The sequence below is a fragment of the Platalea leucorodia genome (assembly GCF_965183815.1).
Source record: "Platalea leucorodia genome assembly, chromosome: 4".
NCBI classification, from domain to species: Eukaryota; Metazoa; Chordata; class Aves; order Pelecaniformes; family Threskiornithidae; genus Platalea; species Platalea leucorodia.
This window is the reverse complement of record NC_138826.1, coordinates 56,086,706-56,108,985: the sequence shown is the minus strand read 5'-3', so window position 1 is coordinate 56,108,985 and position 22,280 is coordinate 56,086,706. Positions and strand designations below refer to the sequence as shown.

Here is a 22,280-nt window from a genome sequence, read left to right as displayed (position 1 = left end):
AAAGAAAGCAGACTTCCAGAGTTATCTTAGAGTTAAAAAGTCAGAGCAGCGCAAAATGAACCAAAAAAAGTTCTTCAAATAGAAAAGTAAACTGGTTCAAATTGGTTAGAGTGCACTGAACAGTTATTTGCTCAAAGTGGAGCTGGACTGGAACAGTTTTAGTCATAGCCAACCCTCGATCGGAGGTAAAACAGAGCAGAACACGGATAGTATTAGTAACTAACTATTAAAAACCTGAAATAAGCCATGGGAAAGACTGTGAATGTATGCAGTGGTCTTTATAATAGTAAGGAATATGTAAATTAAAATGGTATTTAATACCTATTATTAAATTGTAAAGATTTAGTTGTAGAATCATAAATTACATGTTTTGAGCCATGCTGTTCGAAGTTGTTATAACACTTATTTCATAGTATCTTAAGAGAGTTTCTTAAGGTTAATTTGAAAATACAACACTGATGCCTTCAGAGTTTTAGAATTTAGAATTTTCAGAATATTTCATGGTAATCAAATTTTATATAGATTCTTGTAATGATTTGATCAGGTTATATTTTGATTGCTGAAGACGTTAAAAAATGAAATCCTAATTACGATAATTTTCTGTTACATACTAGGCTAAGCTTAGCCGTTTATGTGAACAAGATAAAGCTGTACAAGCGCTGGAAGAGAAGCTTCAACAGCTACACAAGGAGAAAGTAGGACAATTGTATTTATTACTTAAAGTGGATGTTATTTTACATGCTTATTATCAGAACATTGGTAACTGAAATAAAATGAAAATCAGCCCAATGATGCAGAACATTAAAAATAATTCTTTTTATTATAATAGTACACGCTTGAGCAAGCTTTGCTATCAGCAAGTCAGGAGATAGAAATGAATGCAGATAATCCCGCAGCCATACAAAATGTAGTCTTACAGAGAGATGACTTGCAGAACGGACTACTTAGCACTTGTCGAGAAGTATCGCGAGCTACTGCAGTAAGTAATACATTCTTGCCAGTAAAACTCAATGAAGTGTTAAACAATTATCTTCATGTTCATGTTGTTAATTGGGTTGTCTTTGGTTATTTTTCATTACGTTCTATCAAAACTCAGTTGTCTTACTTGCTTGTATTTTTGTCAAAGGCAGCTGGAAAGTGATCTTTTCACTGTATTCATCGAGTAGTCTTTCTTTACTTTTATTTTTTTTGGCCAGCAATGAGTGCATACTGACTTTAATTGGTGCGGTAATTTTCATCTTTATAGTTTGAAAAATTTATTATAGAGGAAGAAAATAATGCAAATAAGCTATTTTATGATTTGTGATGGCAAAACAGTAGCAAGCACAAACTTTATCGGATATTCGATCAGATAGGTGACTTACTTTAAGCAAAAGCAGCTGCAGGATGAAAAGAAGAAAAGACTGTACTGTCATGGTCTCTCTTAATAGTGGGCCATTATATTTAAAGATGTTTCAAGTTATGCACTTTCAAAAACCTTTAAAAAAATAAAAAGAAAAGGAAGGGAATTGCTGTTTACTGTCCTTTTCCACTTCATGATGGTTTCTACACTGAAATGACAAAGTAAAGAATCATTTTTGCGTAGTTACATATATATCCAAAAAGGTATTTCAGTGTCAAGTTCCAGTGGTTTACTGTGGTGAAATTGATAGGAAGTAGGCCCTGAAATACTGGTTTTAGTCTGAAGGTTAGACTGTTGTAAAAGGAATTGGTTGGACAAGCAAAAGAGAATCAGGGGAAGGAAATCCTCAAGATATAGTTTCCCTCATTAACTTTTAAATTTATGCTAAATTGAGTAAATTGCTTGATGTAGGCTTAAAAAGTGAGATGGTAGAGCTGACCTCAAAGAAGGTTTTCTTTTTGCACCTTCTCCCTTCTGCTGTTCGGAGTTTCACATACGTAAAATAATGGTGTATTAGCAGGCCTGGGGCATTCACTGGTAACCTTACAGGCAGGGTTGGATGACTTATATTTGTCTTGCATAATACATTGCATATGCACACACAGACTGTGCGCTCACACGTATGTATTCTATGTGATAAAAGAGACAAATTTGCATGCATTTTTGTGGGGTTTCTGCCTCGGTGGAAGGACAGCTGAAGACCCACATGCCTGCTGACTATAAAGACATCTTCTGAAGATTTTGCCCTTGCCTATCTTTTTTGTTTGTGAAAAGACAAAATGCTGTTTTGTTTTAATTCCATTCAGTATCATTAGAAAATCAAAAATCTGTTTATACATTGCATTCTCTAAAATACGTATTTATTTATTGCTGATATCGATTTATGCATTACTTCCTGAAGTTTCGTGCCACTGAATAAAGAAAAATAAATATACTTTTTTTTTTTTTTAAACTTGAATGTGCAGCTGTAATTCTTTTGTTATATATTTAGGAACTGGAAAGAGCTTGGAGAGAATATGATAAATTGGAGTATGATGTAACTGTAACAAGGAACCATATGCAGGAGCAACTCGATCGGCTTGGAGAAATTCAGGTGTGGCATACATCTAAAAGGACATTTAAGTCACTTTCATTTTCTATGATTTTGTTTAAAAACTACACAAATGAAAAAAGGGGGACATGGTGCATTAGCTTACAAAGTATAAAAAGAAAGTTTGTAAGTTCTGAGGAGGTCTTCAGCTTTTCCTATTTTTTTGAAGCTACAGCACGGGCTCCTTTTTCTGTTGCAGTGATGGTGTCCAAAACAGGGTAGTTTTCTCAGACCTTAATTGCTATGACAGTCATAGTAAATCTTCACACAAAACCTTCCATTTAACTGAATATTTTACAATGTAATTAAATCATTCTATCAAAATAAATTATAATAAAAAATATTCTAAGCATTGCTTCAGGTCTTATATATGAAGAGTTCTGACGTGTATCTTATTAGCTTGCTGTGCTGTGGAAGATTGGACAGTTAGTGTAAGTTCTGAATTTCAGCGATCTTTCTGTGAGACGCACACATGCACAGATGTGCATACATTATCTGGAATAGGCAGATGGGTGTGGTCCATGCTGGGAGGCATTAAAGGCTATTTGCTCCAGGGATTGATTTTCTATGCAGCTATGAAAGGGAGATTACAAGGAAGTCCAAGAGCTGAGAAATTTGTGTTATGCAGTCCAAAGCATGCATGGCCATGAATGCAAATAGGCCCACAGTTTATATGCTGGTATGCAAACACCATGTTCATCTCCACCTATTTTAGAGTTGGAGCTGATGATTCCTTTGCTTTCGTTGTATGTAAGTCTCCTGTGCAAAGTTTGTTTGGATCTTCTTTGGAGACAATAGATACAATTCTGTTCTTAAGTGGAGTTTGAACTAGCAAATTGTTATCAAATTAACTGACACATTATGAAACTACTTAATCTTATACATTTTGTTTCTGACAATATTTGAATGTTGCATTTTTATGGGAAAGGAGAGTGTCTGTCATTACTGCATTTGATTCTCTTTCATTAGGAAAGGGTACACAGTGTAGTCTCAAGAAAGAAAAAGGTTTTCTGTTTTTTTCTGCTTGCAATGTTTTCTAATTTATCACCTATACATGCTGTTTATTTACTGGCAGACTGAGTCAGCAGGGATACAGCGTGCTCAGATTCAGAAGGAACTGTGGAGAATTCAAGATGTCATGGAGGGTTTAAGTAAACATAAACAGCAAAGAAGCTCTTCAGAGGCAGGTAAACTGATTGGTTTTATCTTGTAGGAAGTGAGATTGGATCATATATATTTTTAAAGGATAAGCTCCATAGTTGCTTTTGTATGTTTGAAAAAAAAAAAAAAGTACAATTGCTAAGAAAAGAAGAAAGCAATCATCTATTTTAAGTTGATGCTTTGTGTATTTGATAGCAACAGGTTATAGTTCATATTTTAAAAGCTATTTATTGAAAACATTTTTTCTCTTTCTTTCTATGCCTTTCCCCCTCACCCCAAACAGGCATCATGGGATCAAGGACATTTTCAGCTATTAAATATAAAAATGAGGTATGGTTTTAGTATATTAACCATTTCAGCATCACTGAATTTCTAATATACATATGATAAAAATGAGCATTATTACAATTGTTTAAGGATGTCTGAAGTATGTATTCAGTATGTTTCTGTGAAAATACTGCATTATGAACTAGTTTTAAAGACTGATGTCTCCACTAGTAATTCTAACACTTTCATTTGTTCTGTGTCTTTATATTCTCACTGGTATGTTTCTCTTTTCCATTTCTCACCTTTTCCTCTCCCTAGGCTCTTACCCTAGAAATTATAAACCCTGATTTATGGATTTGTTTTCTACCCACCACACTTTTCATGGGAAGAAATACATTGCTTTATATGTCTGTTCACATATTGAGCCTGGTTCTCAGATGGCCAGAGCACCCACAAGAACAGCTGAAACTGTGGGAGCTCCCAAATGTTCAGTTCCTCTGAAAATCTGGCTAGAAGTTGCAGTTTTAAAGGGACATTGTCATGGGTGTCTAAAGTTTATGCAATGTACATCTGGCTTACAGAACTCTCTGAAAGTCTAATTTATATACAATTCTTTAAAAAGATATTGAATTTAATTTTTAAAAGGATGATTCAGAGAGTTCATACATGTCCACAACAAAGTGCAGGTGTTTGTTAGAATTGAAAATCATGGTAAGCGGAATAATGAAACTATTGAAGAATTTCAGTCTAGGTGGTAGTAATAAAACAAAAAACAAACAAAAGAACAAAAAATAACCCAAAGAAACCCAACGAAAATAAAGCTGTCTTGGCCTTTTTTTTTTTTTTTTTTTTAGTGTGACATTGTCCCTTTAATTCCAAATTCTATAGCTGGTGTAGCTATGGTAATCTATTTTTCTTTTTAAGTTATAAATAATTGTAACAGGTGTGCACATCTAAATAAGGTGACTATTCTACAATCTTTAGGAAGAGGAAGTAGTCCCACCTCGTCCTCCACTCCCTCGGTCCTATGACTTTACAGAGCATCCTCCCATAATCCCCCCTCTGCCCAGTGATAGCAGCTCCTTGCTCTGTTATAGCAGGGGCCCAGTACATCTGCCAGAAGAAAAGAAGATTCACCAAGTTCAAGGATATCAGAGAAATGGATCTTACTGTGTAAGTGGCTTAAACTGCCACATTGTTCTTGAAGCATCCCCCTTCCTTTGCACAGTCACAATTTTTATTTTGTCATCTGGCTACTTTTGTGTTATGTTTTTACTTTGGGCTACTTACTTTTATTTATAGCTCCATCTTTTGCTCTGCACATTTTCCTGTCATATATTCTGTGCATATATAAAATGTCTTAAGACTTAAATGCCTGCATCTGAGTAAATTTCAGAAAATTAAATTCTTCTACTCACAAGTTCTTAAAAAACTCTAGGCTCAGAATCAATTTTTGCTGAAGCCTTATACAACTTTTTTTCCTGAAGATCATTTAAAAGAAAAAAAAAAAAAACACTCTGCATTTTTATGGCAATTTTTTTCAGTAATTTCTGAAAGTCTGCAAATGTTGTTACTCAAATTAACTACAGGAAAGTACTGCTGCGATAGCACTTGAACAATGAAACATTGTCTTAAAGTAAGAGCAGAGTCATCACAACGTAACTCTTTTGAGTCTTAAGACATAAATACTTGTACAAAAATGCCTGTTTATTTACCTCATAACTTGTCGTTCCTCAGGGTCCTGACTATAGGCTTTATAAGAGTGAACCGGAGTTAACTACAGTAGCAGAAGTGGATGAGTCTAATGGTGAAGAAAAAACAGAACAAATTTCAGAATCAGAATCTACAACTAAAGGTTTGTCCCCAGGCGTGGTGTTTACAACCTTTCAGCCTTTTTCACAAGGAATACAAAGCTTTAACTGTGTTACAGAAGCTATATCATCCTTCGTATTTTTGTAGCCCATCCATTTCTTAATATGATGAAACAGCTTCCACGATAAAATAATTATTTAATTATATGATGGGAAAGATTTCAGTCAATTACACCGCAGAAAAATCAAACATTACACTCACCAACAACCCTGAAATCCTTATTGACACCATGTCTAATCACATCACTCACATTCCCCACACACCATTCCCTTGAACAATTACCCATTTTGTGTTCTTGCCCTTGAACAATTATTCAGTTTTTGAATCAAGCTCCTGATGTTATGTCACTGGAACGTCCAAAAAGGCAGCACCACAGAATTTTCAGGCTCTCATAAGGCAGGGAAACAATGTCTTTTTCTTTTTTTAATCTTGTAATTGTTGAATTGCCTTCTGTCCTCCGATATAATAGAAATAATGATCATGACCTTGGAGTGTACAGACAATAAAGGTCTTTGCAATTGCTAAATGCTTTAGATTCTTCTCTTCATCTAGCTTCTATAAAAGCTACTAATTGCTTGGTAGAGTCTTTTACCAGGAAGTGCTTCTCAATTCTGTTTGTTAAAACACACAGAATAGTTTGTTAAAGGTGACTTCAGGAAAAACAGTTTAAGCACCTCCCCAAACCCATATTAAGAGCTTTTAGAAAAAGTAACTAAACTTATCCATTTTTTTTTACTGTAACAGGTGATGTTTCCAGTGCCAGCAAGATCACTGCCTTCTGTTACGGTAGTTTGACTAAGCATGTGCAACAGTACCAGAATTTGACCAAGAACTATGATCATATAAGGATATTATTTTCCTCAGAACAGTAATGGAGCTCTTTTAAAACTAAGGCTAGCATACAGTTTGGGCATAAACAATGTGAATGGCCCTATGATATATGATATAATGAAGCTTGCACTTACCAGACAATTAGTCAGTTCATATTGACTGTGGTATTTGCTGAGGTATAATGTTCACTTAAGATAGATATTAATTCTCTTACAACTTGGTGGTGAAAAGTGCAAGGTTTAGCCTGAGATTTGCAAATCATCAGCCACCTAAATTGAGGAAGCTGCCTTTCTGACAACATACCTAGATTTTGTTGACCCGTGTTGTTCCAGATTCCAGGTAATTTATGACAAGAGGGAAAGTAATTGTCAAGACAATATAAGAAAGCCTGCACTGATTATATAAAGCAAACCAATACTTTTTGAGCACCCTAATCTGCTTTCTATCATTTTCTGTAAAGACAGAAGTAATTTTATTATGTCCATTTGTAGAAAAACAGTCCTCAGTAAGGGAAAGCAATAATACAAATTCTTCTAATATAAATAATATTTGGGGTTGGGGGAGAGAATAGCTGCAGTGGCAGCAAGTGGCAAGAGGCTTTTTATCTTCTTAAAACAACAGTGTGAAGTGGATTTGTCATAGCTGTGTTTTATCATCTGGTCCACGCTTTTGAGCATGCAGATTTTCTAACAGATATTTCTTGTTCTATGTATTTACTTATAACAACAATCCCCATGCAGTAGGAAAAAATATAACCATTCCTGTGGTTTTTTTATAGTGCTTATGCAATTACAACTATATGCTGTTTCAAACAAACATTTTTATGCCATTCTATCTTAACAGTTTATAAGCTGAAAAGGAAACAAACTCAAAAGCAGCTCATCTCTGCAATTTTTCTTTCTTGCTGTTTTAAGAAGTCATACTTAAATGACATAGTTTCCTGTTGAGGGCAGTTCTAAAAATTAGTAAATGTCAGAGGAAATTTTAAAAATGTCTTTCTAGTTCATTGTGCACGTTACTGTACTAGACACTCCTCATGTTTCTTCTGTCAGCCATTTCCCTCTCTCTTCAAATGTCAACAAAGAGAAACATTTTAATGGGACTATGTAAAGTAACCCTTACAGCTGTCTGCACGCAGAGGAATATTTATGACCTGAGTGGTGCATAAAGGTGACACAAAAGGAAAATGGACTTCTGCTGTGTTTTATCCTTTTTACATCTAAAGGAGACCCAAACTGTTGCTTTATAGTTTTTGTTTTGAATGATGGATTTGGTATTCAAATAGCTCCAGACTATTTTGTCAGCCTGTCAAACAATTTAGAGAAAGAGTTGAGCCTTCACCAAATCCATATATCCTCTGAAATCTGTGCAGGTTCAGGAAAAACAGGGAGAAATAACTTGGCTATCAAAGAAGACATTATATCTATTTTTAGGCAAAATCAGTGAGGAAACAATATTTTTAATAGTTTGATTTCCTGCATGTATCAAGACACAAAAATGAAGCATGCATTATTTAATTATATCTGTATATTTTGGTAAGTTTTAACTTACTTCAGTTTCCTACCAGCTTAATTGTATTTTGGCAGGGCTTCTCTAAGTAGAAAAAATAGCGGTGGATATTGTTACGAGAAGTTGAATGTAGCGGACATCAGGACACAGAATATCGTCAGCTCCCGACCAGACAGAGCCCGGCTGCTGCAGGCTCTCTAAGTACCGCAAGCTGCGAGGCTGAGGACATAGTCCCGCTGTCACAAGCACAGCCACAGCTAACCACAACAGATAGTGCAAACAGGGTTGAGATCAGTGCTGTTGCAGGCACCGCATAAACAAGAGCAGCACTCACATGAAGGTGGAACACCACAAATAGCATGATCCTGTTCTCGCTCACCAGCTAACCAGGCTCAAAGCTTGCTGGCTGGTCTCATACACATATAGACATGACCACACATGTGTGCACATACACATAAATGAGTCCTTCCAAGAGCTGACCGGACCTATGGTGTCTCCATCAGTCAACCCTCAGTACTTCTGGCCTCCCCAGTATCTGAATCCAAGACCTAAGGTCCCTTGGACAGCTGGCTCCCACACCTTATATTCTGCTTGCCATCTAGTCTTGTCTTCAGTTTGCTAGCATCTTGCAGACAAAAGGTTCCCCCGGTGGCAGGACCAGACTTACAGTCCTTCTGGTAGCCAACCCACAGACCTGCAGTCTTTCCTCCTCTTTGTCCCTCAGACCTATGTATGATCTCTCTGTAGATGTCCCGTACTGGCAAGCTGTCCCCTAGCCTGCCTTGAAGATCAGTAGCATATCTCATGCTCTCACATGCAGAAGGGAAAGCATACTCACATGGAAAATACTTCAGAATAAAGTTTAATAAGAAGATAGGACAGATGGCAATGCTAAGGCACAGGGCTTCGTCAGACAAGCATACTGACAAACGGCTTGTTTGTGCAAAGCTGGCCCCTTTTATTCCCCCTGCTCACCATTATTCCACGCCTGTTCTTTCCCATCTGCCTTGCCCCATGCCTTTCACAGCCTTTGTTTCCTCCCAAATAAACAACCCACGCATAACTACTTTTTGTTTCTTGGTCCCACTTTTGCTAAATTTTGTATCTTTGACACCATTATCTAGGTAAGCTTGGCCTTAAGTGGTAGCACTGATATGGTTACCTAGGCACTCTGCTGGCCTTGCAAGCGCTGTTCCACAAAAAATTCCCAGTACTGACATCCGATCGCCTGTGAGGTTTGGCCATCTTTCACGTAATTCCCCCTTAACTATCTGTGAAATCTAGCCATTCCACACAATGCTATCTAACTTGTGTCTGTTTCTCACAGACAAAATTTTTGTTTATATTTTTATGTCCAGCATTTTCTTGTGCCATGTGCAGTAGTTTCCCATGGGGAAAGTCATCTGCCTGCCTACCTTAACAGGCGTGATAGTTAGGCATTAAGATCTTTGCTGTCTTTCGAAAAATAGTTTCCAAGGCTGACAATATGTATTTTCTAGAAAACAGTAAGCTGTTTTGGCAATGTTTTGCATAGCACTTAGTATATTGCTTTGCTGTTTCGCAGGCTCACATTTTCCTGTGGGAGTTGTACCACCCAGAACCAAATCACCAACGCCAGAGTCTTCAACAATAGCATCGTATGTCACTTTGAGGAAGAATAAGAAGATAGATCTAAGAACGGTACTTAAAAATAACCTTCGAGCATTGATGGATAGTGATGTGTTCATTTCTAAGTTCAATTTCTGTACTGACGTCAAAAGCTGTAGTTATCTTTTTAATTTTCTTTACAAAAAGATTCACTGTTATAAAAATACAATATACTAAGTTGACGGAGACAGCTGTAGAAAGAATGACAAAATTATAAAGGTCATGTATGTTAAACTGCATAGAGACACTCAAACAGGGCAAGAACTAAATGGTAATGATAAATCTACTAAGCTAATGAAGTTCAGGCTTGAGCTGAAAGGACATGAAGCATCTTAGGTTAAAGCTTTGAAGGACTTGTATTTCGCTTCTGGGGCAATTTAACAGCCCTTGTATAACAAATACTGGCTTTTATTTATTTCATTACTAAAATGATCTGAGAAATACTTAAAGCAGACAGAAAATAAGGATACAGTAAGCAATATGTGGGTAATAAGCCTGGAATTTCAGATTAGAGAGTCCTGTAGTCTCTGGGTTGAAGACAGACATTTACATGTAGTTCATGCAAAAGGGAGGAAAATTTTTACCATAGTTACAGCACGAATAGAAGAGAAGTTGTAGGAAGAATGAGAGAGGAGAGAGAAACTCACAGGATTTTGACTGGAGAAAGAATACCACTTCAGAAGTGAAATCAGTTACTGTGAATGTACTGAATGCAGCTGATTAGCCTGAAGTAAATTTTTTTTCTGTCATACAAAGTAGAGATCTATCTGAAAATCAGTGAATTTCAAGAACGGAGTAGGTAAGGTGATCGTTGTTATTTTGGGAATAACACAATGCTTAGAATTACAGATTTTTAAGTGGTGATAAATTCACTTTGTTTCAGCCTGCGCTTGCTGTTAAATGATGGCCAGCTGTAGGTTGGGGGGGGGGGGGGGGGGGGGGGCGGGGGCAGAAATCACTATTAGATCAACTGGTATAAATGTCCTGGATCATTAAATTTGGACTATGTTTCTGTCTCAGTCAAGTAACTTGAGTTTGCCTGTCATTTAATGTCTGGTAAATTGTTTCAACTTGATAGAATGGCTTTAAGAGCGCATCTACCCATTCTCTTAATGTTTATCATTGATGGTGGTAATGTCACTGTTTAAAAAAGCAAATTATTTTGAATTTTGGTGTTCATTTATTAATAATTGGTTCTTGTACTTTCTTCACATACATAGGAGATCTTGCCCACTATTTTTCTGCTTTTTAGTAAATCATTAGGTAATCTTTTCTGATAAGCTAAACCATTTAGAATCTTGCTTTTTTCAAACAAACAAACAAACAAACAAACAAAAAAATATATATATATTCTTCCATTTAAGGAAAGACCAAGAAGTGCAGTGGAGCAGCTGTGTCTTGCAGAAAGCACACGGCCTCGAATGACTGTGGAGGAACAGATGGAAAGAATAAAGAGACACCAACAAGCTTGCCTGAGAGAGAAGAGAAAAGGACTCAATATTATTGGTGTTTCAGACCAGTCTCCTTCACAGAGTCTGTCGTTTGTCAGAGATAATCCATTCAAATTGGCACAGGTGGGTCCCATGTTACTAAAAAACTTTAATGTGTCCAATTAAAAAAAAAAAAGTTACAAAATTCTTCTTTCCAAAAGCACATGATACCATAGGTGTTTGTCTGAGACTGCTTGTATAGAGTAATAGTCACAATTCTGTGCCATACACAAGAGAAAGGGAGAAGACAATCTTCGTGCTTATACCTAATGATAGTAGAGGTCATGTCTTTGTCTTTTTTTAGAAAATAAATAGTTCAAATCTACATATGTTTGATTATGCATTGTGATGTTTAACATTTTTTTGTCAAATTTAGCAAACAACATGAAATTGCAAGCTTTGTGACTAAAAGCTGTGTCAGAGAGAATCACGATTCAGTTGATATATAAATTATGAATATTTTTCTGGCATGTAATACATTCAGACATCTGTAACATTTTTAGGTAGGAATGTATATTTATGATGATAGCTCTTAACTGGTGCTCTTTCGCTGTGCTTTTTGAGCCCATAAATACATAAAAATAGAACCCTCACTTTTGTTTTCACTCATTCTTAAACAGTTAAGAAGTGAGTTTATGAAATAGTTAAGGGTGGGGAAAGAGAAGGAAGATATAACAACTTGTCGTTAACCAGGAAATACTATCCTGAATATACATCAAAAAAACAAACAAACAAAAAAAACCCACAGGAAAAAAAAAAAAACCAAACAAACAAAAAAAACAACCACCAAAACCCATGCAAAACCCAACTAACAAACAAAAAACCTCACACTGCTTCAGGACAAAAATATCAAATAGATTAATAGGGTAGTGGATGTTAGCCTACTACTTTCTAACTGTTAAGAATTAGTTTTCTTTTTTAATAGCTTAATGGAGTTATCTTTCCTCCCCCCCCCCCCCAGTCTTCTGGCATAGTTTTTTCCTCAGACCACACTGGGTTTGATTTTTTTCTTCTTCTTTTTTTTTTTTTTTTTCACCCTGACATGGAAATGCCTTCTTTCATGTTTTGTACACATTTTAACATCTGATTTTTCCAAAACCAGATTAAATGCATTGCACTGTTAATAAGTCACATACGTATTTCCAAATAAGTTTTAGGTTGGTTTGGTTTTTTTTTTTCCTCTCAGCATTCTAAACTGCCTTCAGAGCTATACAAAAGTTATTTTTCCCTTCAACAACATTGGATCCCCAGAAGACTCTGAATTCAAGTTTTGCCTTTGCACTAGAGCATCTGTATTTGGGATGACATCATGAATGCTATATATGATGGGGGCTCCTACAAATATTTCTGTGATTAACGCTGCCTTTCTCAAGAAGAACACATGCAAAGCTTTGCAGATGTTTCTTTTTGTAGTTTGTACAGAGGTGTTTGAGCTTTACCGCTTCCCGATGATATCATTTCATACCTCGAGGTGAGGAAACTGCAGTCGTGTATGCGTCATACCTGGTTAGCCAGCACACTGGGAGCAGGGTGGGGAAAGTAGCCAAATCCTCTGTGCCAGCACTACTTGCTATACAGAACTCAAGAGAATTTTGTTCATGTCAGCATGTTCTTCGGTCTTCTGTGTGAAATCAGTGCTACGTGGATGCGATAAGAAATTTATAGAATAAGTGAGAACATGTCTGAATTGAACAGTTAGCTAGTAGTTAGTGCTACAAAATCACCTTTTCTATCACAACTTTTAATTCTTCCAGAATGCTATTTGGCAAAAAGCCCTAAGATGAGGTATTACACTGTAGTAATAGCTCTTATTTTTAAAAGCATAGTTTCTATGCCTATTTATTTTTAAACAGAAAAATGGTGCAATGGCATTAACTGCTGGAAGTCTTTTCAGCTGGGGTTTGGTTATTTAAGAATTGGAGGAAAAAAAGAATTTTATAAACAGCCTACTGTACAATTTTTAAGTGATTACCAAAATACAAAAGGAAGTTGCTTCACAATTGTTATTGTTTGGGACAAGCGTGTGATATGGGTGCATACTTTAGTTAGGAAAGTAAAGAGATTTATTTGTGAACTGACTTACATGGAATTTCCTCTTAACAGAGTGCATGTGCTAAATCACAGGAATTCAGCCACAAGATCTACTACTATCGTGGCTGCTATTTTTCTCAGCCCTAGTACTTAGCTTGATAAGACTTAGATGAACCGCACTTCAGTTCAGTTTGCTACTCTGCCTACATAACATTCACAGTTCACAATCTTAAGACACCTCTACCATCCTTCCTCAGAATTTTTAAATCAGATTATTGTCTGTGCAATGGATATTTTTTTAAGGAATAAGTAATATCCTCTGCCATTATCAGATGCTATGTTGTCCTCTGTTAAATCAGTTAACAACATATGCTTGGAAGATACCCAAGATAATTGGAGAAAGTACACGCAGGTGCAGTGTGAATTTTGTATTGAGAGCAGATTTTTATCCATAATTTTTTTTTTAATCAGGAAAAGCTATTTTTAAAAAGAATGCCTCTAAGCCTGTGTGTGACTGAGCTAAATATGAATGGAATTTCAGAAGGTAAAGGTGACTAATAGAAATGCTGGAGATTTGGGGGGGGAGGTGGTGCAGAAAGTACAGTAATCTTACAAAGAAAAAAATTATTAGACAGGCTGAACTGTTTTGAAAGGTACAAAAATGAGAAAATTCTAAGTCCTTAACGATTTCCATTTTTCTTATTGCAATGTGGCGTGCTTAAAGTTTTTAAGTTAGTTTTTTATTATCACAGTCAGAGGACAGCAGAAGAATCAGAACTGAGACTGTGATAACTTTTTTAAGAATATGTCTATATATCAATTTTGTTCCACAGAATCGAAAAAAGGATGATACTGTATCTGGTAACATGAAGGAATTAGAGAGCACCAGTAAAGAAAATAATTTGAAACAAAATAATGAAAGTCCTGGAGAAGAAATAGCGGAACTAAAACATGATGGAGAACAAGAACATAATTCAGGTTTTATGAAAGAGGTACTAAACTATCCTTTAGTGAACTGTTCATCAGCCTGTCTTGCAGTAGAAAAATATTTTGAGCCACAGACAGCAGAGTATGGGAAATTGAGCCAGTTCCTTTTGCTTGAAAGATTAAGATATCATTTTGGACATAACAAATATTCTATAGAGAAGTGCAAAATTGAATCAGATCTGTCTATAGTCGGGAAATTGAATTTTCTTGTATATAGTCTTCCTAAATTTCATTTTACTTAACTTCATCTGTTACTATCTTGATTGATTGGAAAATTACAAAATTATGGTCTTTACTTCTTTTGAAACAAAACCAATACTAATGTATCTTTAAATAATAATCATTGATCTGTTCATTGCTTAGAATGTCCCAGTTTCGTTTTTGACAATCATTTAATACACCTGACTTTTTTGTTTGGTTGGCTTTAGTGCAGCAAATAGTTTATAGGAAGCAGAATAAAGCTGACATGACAATTTATACGTGGAAGTAGGCAGTAACTGTAGTTTGTGCTATTTGGTCATCGGATTTAATTTGTCTTGAAATAGTCTCAAACTCACTTGGCAGTGAGTTACCTTGGTGTTTCTGGTACTATAGTGCCCTGAACACTCAGCAGAAGCAGACCGACTGTGAAGAACAGATTACTGGAGTTATTTCTACATAATAATATCCTACTTATAGTTGAATATTTTTTTCCTCACTCATTTTTCCTTTTGTTTTCCTATTTTATATTTTGCTTTTTTAAACATATGTCTGATGGAGAATGGTATAAAATCAAATAATTAACATCCGTTGTTATTCTTTAAAGACACTTTGTATGGAGAGTCTGTTGCTTTGTTAAGTTATGCAAATCTTTTAAAGGAAAACTATGTGATACACTTATATTGGTTATATCTATCTTATCAGACCTTTAAGAGCAGTGTTCAGGCTCATCAGCAATACATTCCAGTAGCTGGAATCTCTGTTGGCATTGTGAAGAGAAGGGATAGCATGAAAAAATAGGCAGGCTGCAATCCAAAGAGTTCAGATAACTTCTGGAAGTTATTAAGCCAAGCCCTGCCCATTGGCTCTGGTATAAGTTTCAGGATAACTCTATTAACCTGAATGGTATTGATAAAAATTTCTTAAGTTATGTAATTCTGAGTTACTAAGTATACATGATGGCAAAATTTGTCTGTTAATAAAACTGTTTCCTGAAACTGTATTTCTTATCTAACACTTAGTATGTGTTACAGCTTTTTGTTTCATGATTTCAATTTTTTTATAGCTGACAAAAACTGATGATCTTTTATCAGATGCACATGTTGTATCTGACTCAAAAGACGTGAGTAATGAAGAGAAAGCAGAAAAGGAAAAGAAAAATAAATTGGAAGAAACACATGATGGTGATATAAGGTAAAAATAAAACAAGATGTTCAGAGGCCATTCTAAACTTACAGATTGTACTTATTAGCCGAACGGATGAAGCAACTAATGAAATACTGTCATAAATACTTATAAGGTATATTTATATGTTTTTGAGTGGTTTACATATAGAGAAATCTAGTAAGAAACCTAACCACTGTAGGGGTTCAGTAAGAGGTGATGAGTTGGTGGGAGGAGCAATGTTTATTTTCAAGTATTGCCCCAGTTATAAACAGAATATGTTCATAATCCTTGCTTTGGGATACAAAATGTATTTAGTAATGTCAGTTCAAGCTTTCTATCCGTTTATTATGAAAGCTTCAGCCAGGGCTTCCATAGCAAGCTCTTTACCACTGATACTTAGGAAAACGTCACATTCAGGAGCTGACTAAACAGCTTATTCTATATGGAGATATATATGCTTTAATGGTTTCTTCACTATTTTGGAGTATTGCAGAATTAGAGGAATATTGTGTCTTGGGTATTCCTCTTTAAGGATTCATAACTTTATTGTAAGTTATGTAGATCCTAAGTGAGTTCTTACTTTAGGTCATAACTTACAGCACCCTTCAGCAAAATAGGTGTCACGCAGAAGGAAACTGCATGAGTATGTAGAGGAAAGGAATTCAGTTTCCAGTGCCTTTTTTTTTTTTTTTAAGTCTTAACTTTACAAGGTAGAAGGGTTTCAAAATATGTGCTTAATTTATATTACACAAACTTGCAAGTTGCAACTTTTTTCTATTAACAGAAAAAAATTAAATTGTAACTCCTATACTTAGTGGTTAGCACCTGAAATTAAGTTAGAGTGAGTTCTAAACGCTGTGCTTTTTTTAACCAGCTTGCAGAGTGTGACCACAGTTACAAACCACAAACCCAAAACCAGCTCAAAAGAAAGTGAAGCAGTTAGTGTTCAAGAACAAGGAGGAATTATTTCTTCATTTGAATTAGCAGCACAGTCTTCAAAAGGAAATCAAGCAACAGCAGGTATGGAAAAGAGTCTGACTGAAGCATAGCTTACATAGTACATATGTTAAAACTCTTTTATTTTGACCATGTCTTTTGATGCTCTGAAATCCTTGTGAATTGAAAGTGCTGGGCTAGTCTAGATGTCAAGTGTATGGTTTTATAACGTAGAGAAAAATAGTTTCCCAGTGGACAACTACAGAAATTCCATTTTTCTGAGATTTTAATGTAGGTCTTATGCTTGCATTTAATTCAGGGACTTAAATAACTATTGCTAGAAATGAAGTCATGCTATAGTTGTTGCTTGGAGCAAATCCTTCCCTATTCATCTTGTAGAACAGCATCTCAATCCTGGATATGTATAGATTATTTACCCTTACCTCCTTGCTGATGGATGGCCTCAGGTATGCCCAAGACTGAGGGATCCTTGAGAGTTTCAAATGTATCTAGTAGATTTTGAACTAGCAAGTGAAAGACCCCAGTTTGGTCATGTTTTCAGGAGTAAGAAAAGACGAAGAAACAAAAACCACTAGCTGACTGGTGGTGTACTACTTTGCAAGAAGAAAAGGCTGGAGTAAAGCAAAATTGTTTGCAAAGAGAAAGAAGGAGGGGGGAGTGTGTAGGGGAAGAGGAAGGAAGACGATAAAATTTAAGACATTATTAGGATATTTGGTGATGGGAATAGTTAAGTAAGCCAAGTGGTTCAATTTATGGATATAAAAGGTGACCTGGGCCTTTGTAGTGCAGTCAGCAATCCTTCCTGTGACTTGATAATCAAAACCAGAACTTGTAAATACATTTTGTAGCGCTCAGCAGAATAAAAAATGCTTAGTTAATCTGAGCTGGGGTATAAAGGTGGGTCTGGGCGTATGCCCAGTTAAATTTTACTTTTTTTTTTTCTCTCTCTCTTTGCAACATAAATAACACATCAGCATTCATGTGTCTGTTGTTTGTTCCTTAGGTGTACTACTTGTCATTTACAGGCCTGAGTAATGATCTTTCTTGAGAACAGCTATGCTCTCCCCTGAACTCGTGCTCATTGTGCTGATCAGATTTTAAGTCTTGACTTATGTAACTTTCATTTGGTTCTGCTTATATTTATTATGGCTTGAAATCATGCCTTCTGTAACTTGTATTCTTATTTGTCTTGCTGTATGACTCGCAGTGAAAAGTTTGCCTTCTTCACCAGAATCGTCATTGTCACCAGCTCCATCTACACAGGCACAGCTCACAGAAGGATCACATTTCATGTGTGTATAGTTACAGAGAAGTACGTCTTTTTTTCCCACCCCTCCTGCCATTTTCCTAATATTTTTCTAAGGATATGTATTCTAGTTACTTTTCCGAGAAACATCTGTAGACAATACTTGGCAAGACAAAGTTGTCTGCAATGGTGAATATAAACTAACCAGAACACAAAACAAATACATGTATTGATTTGCTTGCAAGTAATTTATTCTCTATCCACATACAAAGAGAAAGGACTAATTGGCTTATCAAGCACATTCTCCACAACTGGCAAGATAATAGCCCTTTGAATTACATGAGACCTAAGCCGTTACAAAACGTTACAAAACGGATAGCCAGTTAAGGTATGAATGAGCGTCAGTACTCAGGTGCAAATGAATCTTGATGCTTCAGTTGTGGTAATAGGCAACTAGAGCTAGATCTCTTAGTGATGCGTAGGAGGGAATGGTCTAATGGCCCAAAGAGTCTGTGCCTTAAGACATAGATGACTGAGGCATGACAAAGAGGAAGGGAAAAAATGAGGGTGGAAGAAATGTAGCAATTACAAAACTTTTTTTTTTTTTTTCTATGGAGATAGCCCCACACAGCTTCTCTTCCCTTGTTATAGTAGGTGATTTCTTCTAGGAATCAAGTTAGAAAGCATGAGTTAGGCTATATGTACATGCTCCTACCTGTAGTGTTACCTACTTAATGAATGGAAATGTAAGTAAGCATATTTGCTTATACAAGTGTTTAAAGAAATTAATAGGATGCCAATGTGAATGCGTCAGCACTTTACCAGCATTTAAACCAATCCACATTTCTTTGTTGTCAGGCAGTACCTGTTTAAATAAGCTTTCTACTAAAAGAATGGACTTTGTTTCAATAGTAATGTTAAATGCCATAGCTAATGTAACTTAAGAAAACTTTAAAATCAAGAAAACATTAAAATTGAGAGGTTTTCAGTCATTCAGCATGAGATCTGAAAATGCCTTTTTTGTTTGTTTGTTTGCTGTCCCAGTCCATATTGCCAAGCTTTAATCTTAGCAAAATTAGACTTATTCATCACAGACACCTTTGTTGTATGAACTACATCCAGAAGACTATTTATAATCTTTTTTAAAAAAAAAAAAAAAGGAAATTATTTTCATCTTTTTCTTGTTTTGAGAGAGTGGAAAATGCATGCCTCATATTCAGTACTGACACCTGTGTTGCTGGCTTCTGGATGGATGTGGTCTGTCATGATCAGATTTAGCCTGGAGTTTTGTACTTTTATTGAAGTTTTATTAGAGAACTATTTAAAAAAGATGAGTGGGACTAATCAGTTTTTCTGGAAATACTGATTTCTGTCAATGCTTTTCAGTTTCACTGTATAAATACACATGTATTTATCATGCATCTTCTTTTTAAAGAAGACAAACATTACCCCCTCAACTCAGTTTCAGGTCAGTAGTGAAACTGAAACTGCACTGCTGAATTCTGTCCGTAACTACAGCACGCCTCTCTTGAAAGGGGAAGCAACCTTCAACTTCACCGGAAATTTTTTACCAATTGCATTAAGTTGCTTTCAGCTCTTGTCATCAGCTCCAGTGATCAGATCAGCAAATTCATTTTTTTTAAGTATTTATGCCAAATGTGAGATTAGTGAAAGTGAAGCACTTGTATAGCGATCTGCTTTGTAAGTTAATGCCTAAACCTTGGCATCCCACAGCGTGGTGTATCCTCCTAAGTAATACTGTAGCTGTAACTTTTCCGTGTTAAGTACAATTTTACAAATAGGCCTTAATTGCTTATGATAAAATGGAGCATCTGGGGTGGCACTTGTAAAACTAATGCTCTGCTTACACATGCCTCGCTATAATGAAGCAAGGATTCCAGAACTGAAAGTACACCCCTTTTGGCTGTTTAGTATTTGAATTGAGTTGGAAAAAGTATTCAGCTATGTGCATATACATTCCACACTTCTTTGCTGCGCTTAATACCTCCGTTGGTTGTTTCCTAGGAGCTCCAAAACAAATTCATGCCATGAGCTGGGCCTAGTATACGTAGGAGATGTATAAAGCATGGTCTGCTTGCCTGCGGTATTTACTGCCCCTTGCCTTCTGGGGCTGCCGTTCCGGTGTTCCAGTGTTTTGCGCTTTGTGGAAAGACAGGGCTTTTAGCGTGCGAGAACTCGGTGTCTCTCAGGTGCAGGAAATCCTATGTGGCAGAGGGAACTTCAGAGCTGTGGGATCAGCCCTGGTCATACGCAACCAAATTTTTCAGGCAGCATCTGGAAAATGTATGGTAGATTTCAGAGAATAATGAGGTAATACCTAGATTTGGCTTTTACGGTCAATTAGTAAAATGATACTCTTGGCACGGTGCCAGGGGAATTTGGCATAGGAAATTGGTGGCACAGGGTATTGTAGGACTAAGGAAAAACCCATTAACACAAAGCTACTTTCTTTGTCACGGCTCTTGCTTTGCAGAGACAAATCTGGATGTGTACCACTAACACTGTTATGTTTTAAGCATTACATTTACACTGAGTAATGGAGGGATAATGAAATTTTATACAGCACCTGGATCCAAAGCTCAGAAACATTTTTACTAACGAACTGTTAAAAGCTATTTATAAAAGTCCTTTCAGCAATTACCAAAATGCAGCGAGCTCTGGGTGGAGCACTTGAACTTCAGAACACCTTACAGCCACGCTGCCATTACGGTGCAGCAGCTGAATAATACTGCATCCCTCTTCAAACTGTGCCTGTCACTTGTAAGAGCAATGAGGGTCTTTGCTATTCTTACCAGTTTTATATGAAGAACATTTGGAGAAGGCAGTGTACAACAGGATGAAACGCTCAGAATAAACAGGCTTTCATACGAAGGGTAAATTTGAAAAAAGCTTGCTTTTGCTTCTTGCTGTCAAAGTGTCTTGACAGCAGTATTATTCATCAGGAAAATCGATTTTGGAAACAACTGATTTCTAAAATACTTTATGTTCTACACCACTGATAACTACTGCTAGGATGAGGTCAGAAATTCCTTGCTGTGTTTAATCCCAGGAGTTGCTTTATACAATATTCTGTTGTTGCTAAAGTAGAGTAACTTAATCTATGTCTGTCTTTCAGCACTAATGGCTTCTGTTGAAACAATTCATGGCTGAGATGTATGGACCTGACCTATCAAAAGATGAGAAGATATTGTACAGTATATTTTAAATCTATGAAATTCATAGTTCTGATGCTTTTGGCCACAGAGCATCATTTTATCACTTCCTGGAAAATGTTTATTCCAAGAGAGCTTTAAATGGCCCACATGTACACTCAACAACCTTCAGATTGTTCTCCTGATACCAGCTTGCTGCTATGATTTCTGTGCACATAAAATAAAGGCTCTTTTTCATGTGCAACCTACAGTCAGAACTTTGATATTCTCCAGAATTTAATGTTCTTTTAATTATGGATCATATAAGTTTACTTTTTTGCTTGTTTTAGATGCATAACTCGGTTAATTTTACATATCACCACTAAACCTTGTTTTACACTTTTTAAACACTACAATTTATTGGTTTAACATTTTATTTGTAAATTTTTTATATATATATGCATATAGATATATTTAAAATGTGCCATTTTTATTATTGCTTAGTAAAATATGTCCTGTTTCTGCTGTAATTATTTCTCGGTCAGGTTGCAATGTCAGCAGTTACTGCCACACTTCTGTCAACATATACATTAATGTTAGTGGTTACTTTTTCTTAAATAAAATGGAGTGTAGGTATTTTGAGGTACTGGGCTTTTCCTTCGTTGGGTTAGGGTGTGTACAGCAATAAGCAGGTTTTCAATCCAGTACTTAGTTTGTGTACAAATGTAATTATGTTCATTGTGTATATATTATACAATGAGCACATACGATGTAAGTATAAGAAGCCACTTATTATTGTTCAAATACAAATGTTCATATCCCATTTCTTTTATATCATATTAAATAAATGTTGATGTTCTTAAGGACTTGTATGGTTAGTATTTCTTCCAGCAAACAGATGTCACACTGTGTTCCACCTTTTGCTGTGGGGAATGCAACAATTCTTATCTCGTTGGCGACATCACCTGTCAACCAGAGTAGCAGTGACAGACTCTTAAGAGATTCCAGTCTTCCTCTACGGGAAAGAATAAGGCTGCAAGACAGAACAAAAACACAACCTGAGACTGAGACGCAAGAAATGCAGTTTCGGCTCCTGACTCTCCCAGACTTGTATCGTGATGTTGGAATAATCACTTAGTCATTCTGTGCCTCCTTTCCCTGCCTGTTTACTTGAGAGGTAATAGCCTGTCTTGCTGGGGTGTGGTGAGTAGTAATTCAATATTTGCAAATGTTGAATGCTACGCTCAGTGGGGTTAAGGAGAGAAGTATGGTC

At 36.1% G+C, this 22,280-nt stretch overlaps 1 protein-coding gene across 1 annotated transcript in view; it reads left to right on the top strand.

Annotated features, from left to right (window-relative positions):
• Positions 1–21,237, top strand: part of PLEKHA5 (pleckstrin homology domain containing A5) — a 66,734-nt gene extending 45,497 nt beyond the window's left edge. The window contains exons 13-26 of the mRNA XM_082309231.1: positions 615–695; positions 830–979; positions 2,394–2,495; positions 3,568–3,679; positions 3,937–3,983; positions 4,905–5,093; positions 5,658–5,775; positions 9,697–9,812; positions 11,144–11,353; positions 14,134–14,292; positions 15,552–15,679; positions 16,527–16,672; positions 17,817–17,921; positions 20,992–21,237. Of these exons, the coding sequence (XP_082165357.1) occupies positions 615–695; positions 830–979; positions 2,394–2,495; positions 3,568–3,679; positions 3,937–3,983; positions 4,905–5,093; positions 5,658–5,775; positions 9,697–9,812; positions 11,144–11,353; positions 14,134–14,292; positions 15,552–15,679; positions 16,527–16,672; positions 17,817–17,911 (1,653 nt within the window). The 3' untranslated portion in view covers positions 17,912–17,921; positions 20,992–21,237. The remainder of the gene's footprint in view (positions 1–614; positions 696–829; positions 980–2,393; positions 2,496–3,567; positions 3,680–3,936; positions 3,984–4,904; positions 5,094–5,657; positions 5,776–9,696; positions 9,813–11,143; positions 11,354–14,133; positions 14,293–15,551; positions 15,680–16,526; positions 16,673–17,816; positions 17,922–20,991) is intronic.
• Positions 21,238–22,280: the final 1,043 nt, after the last annotated feature.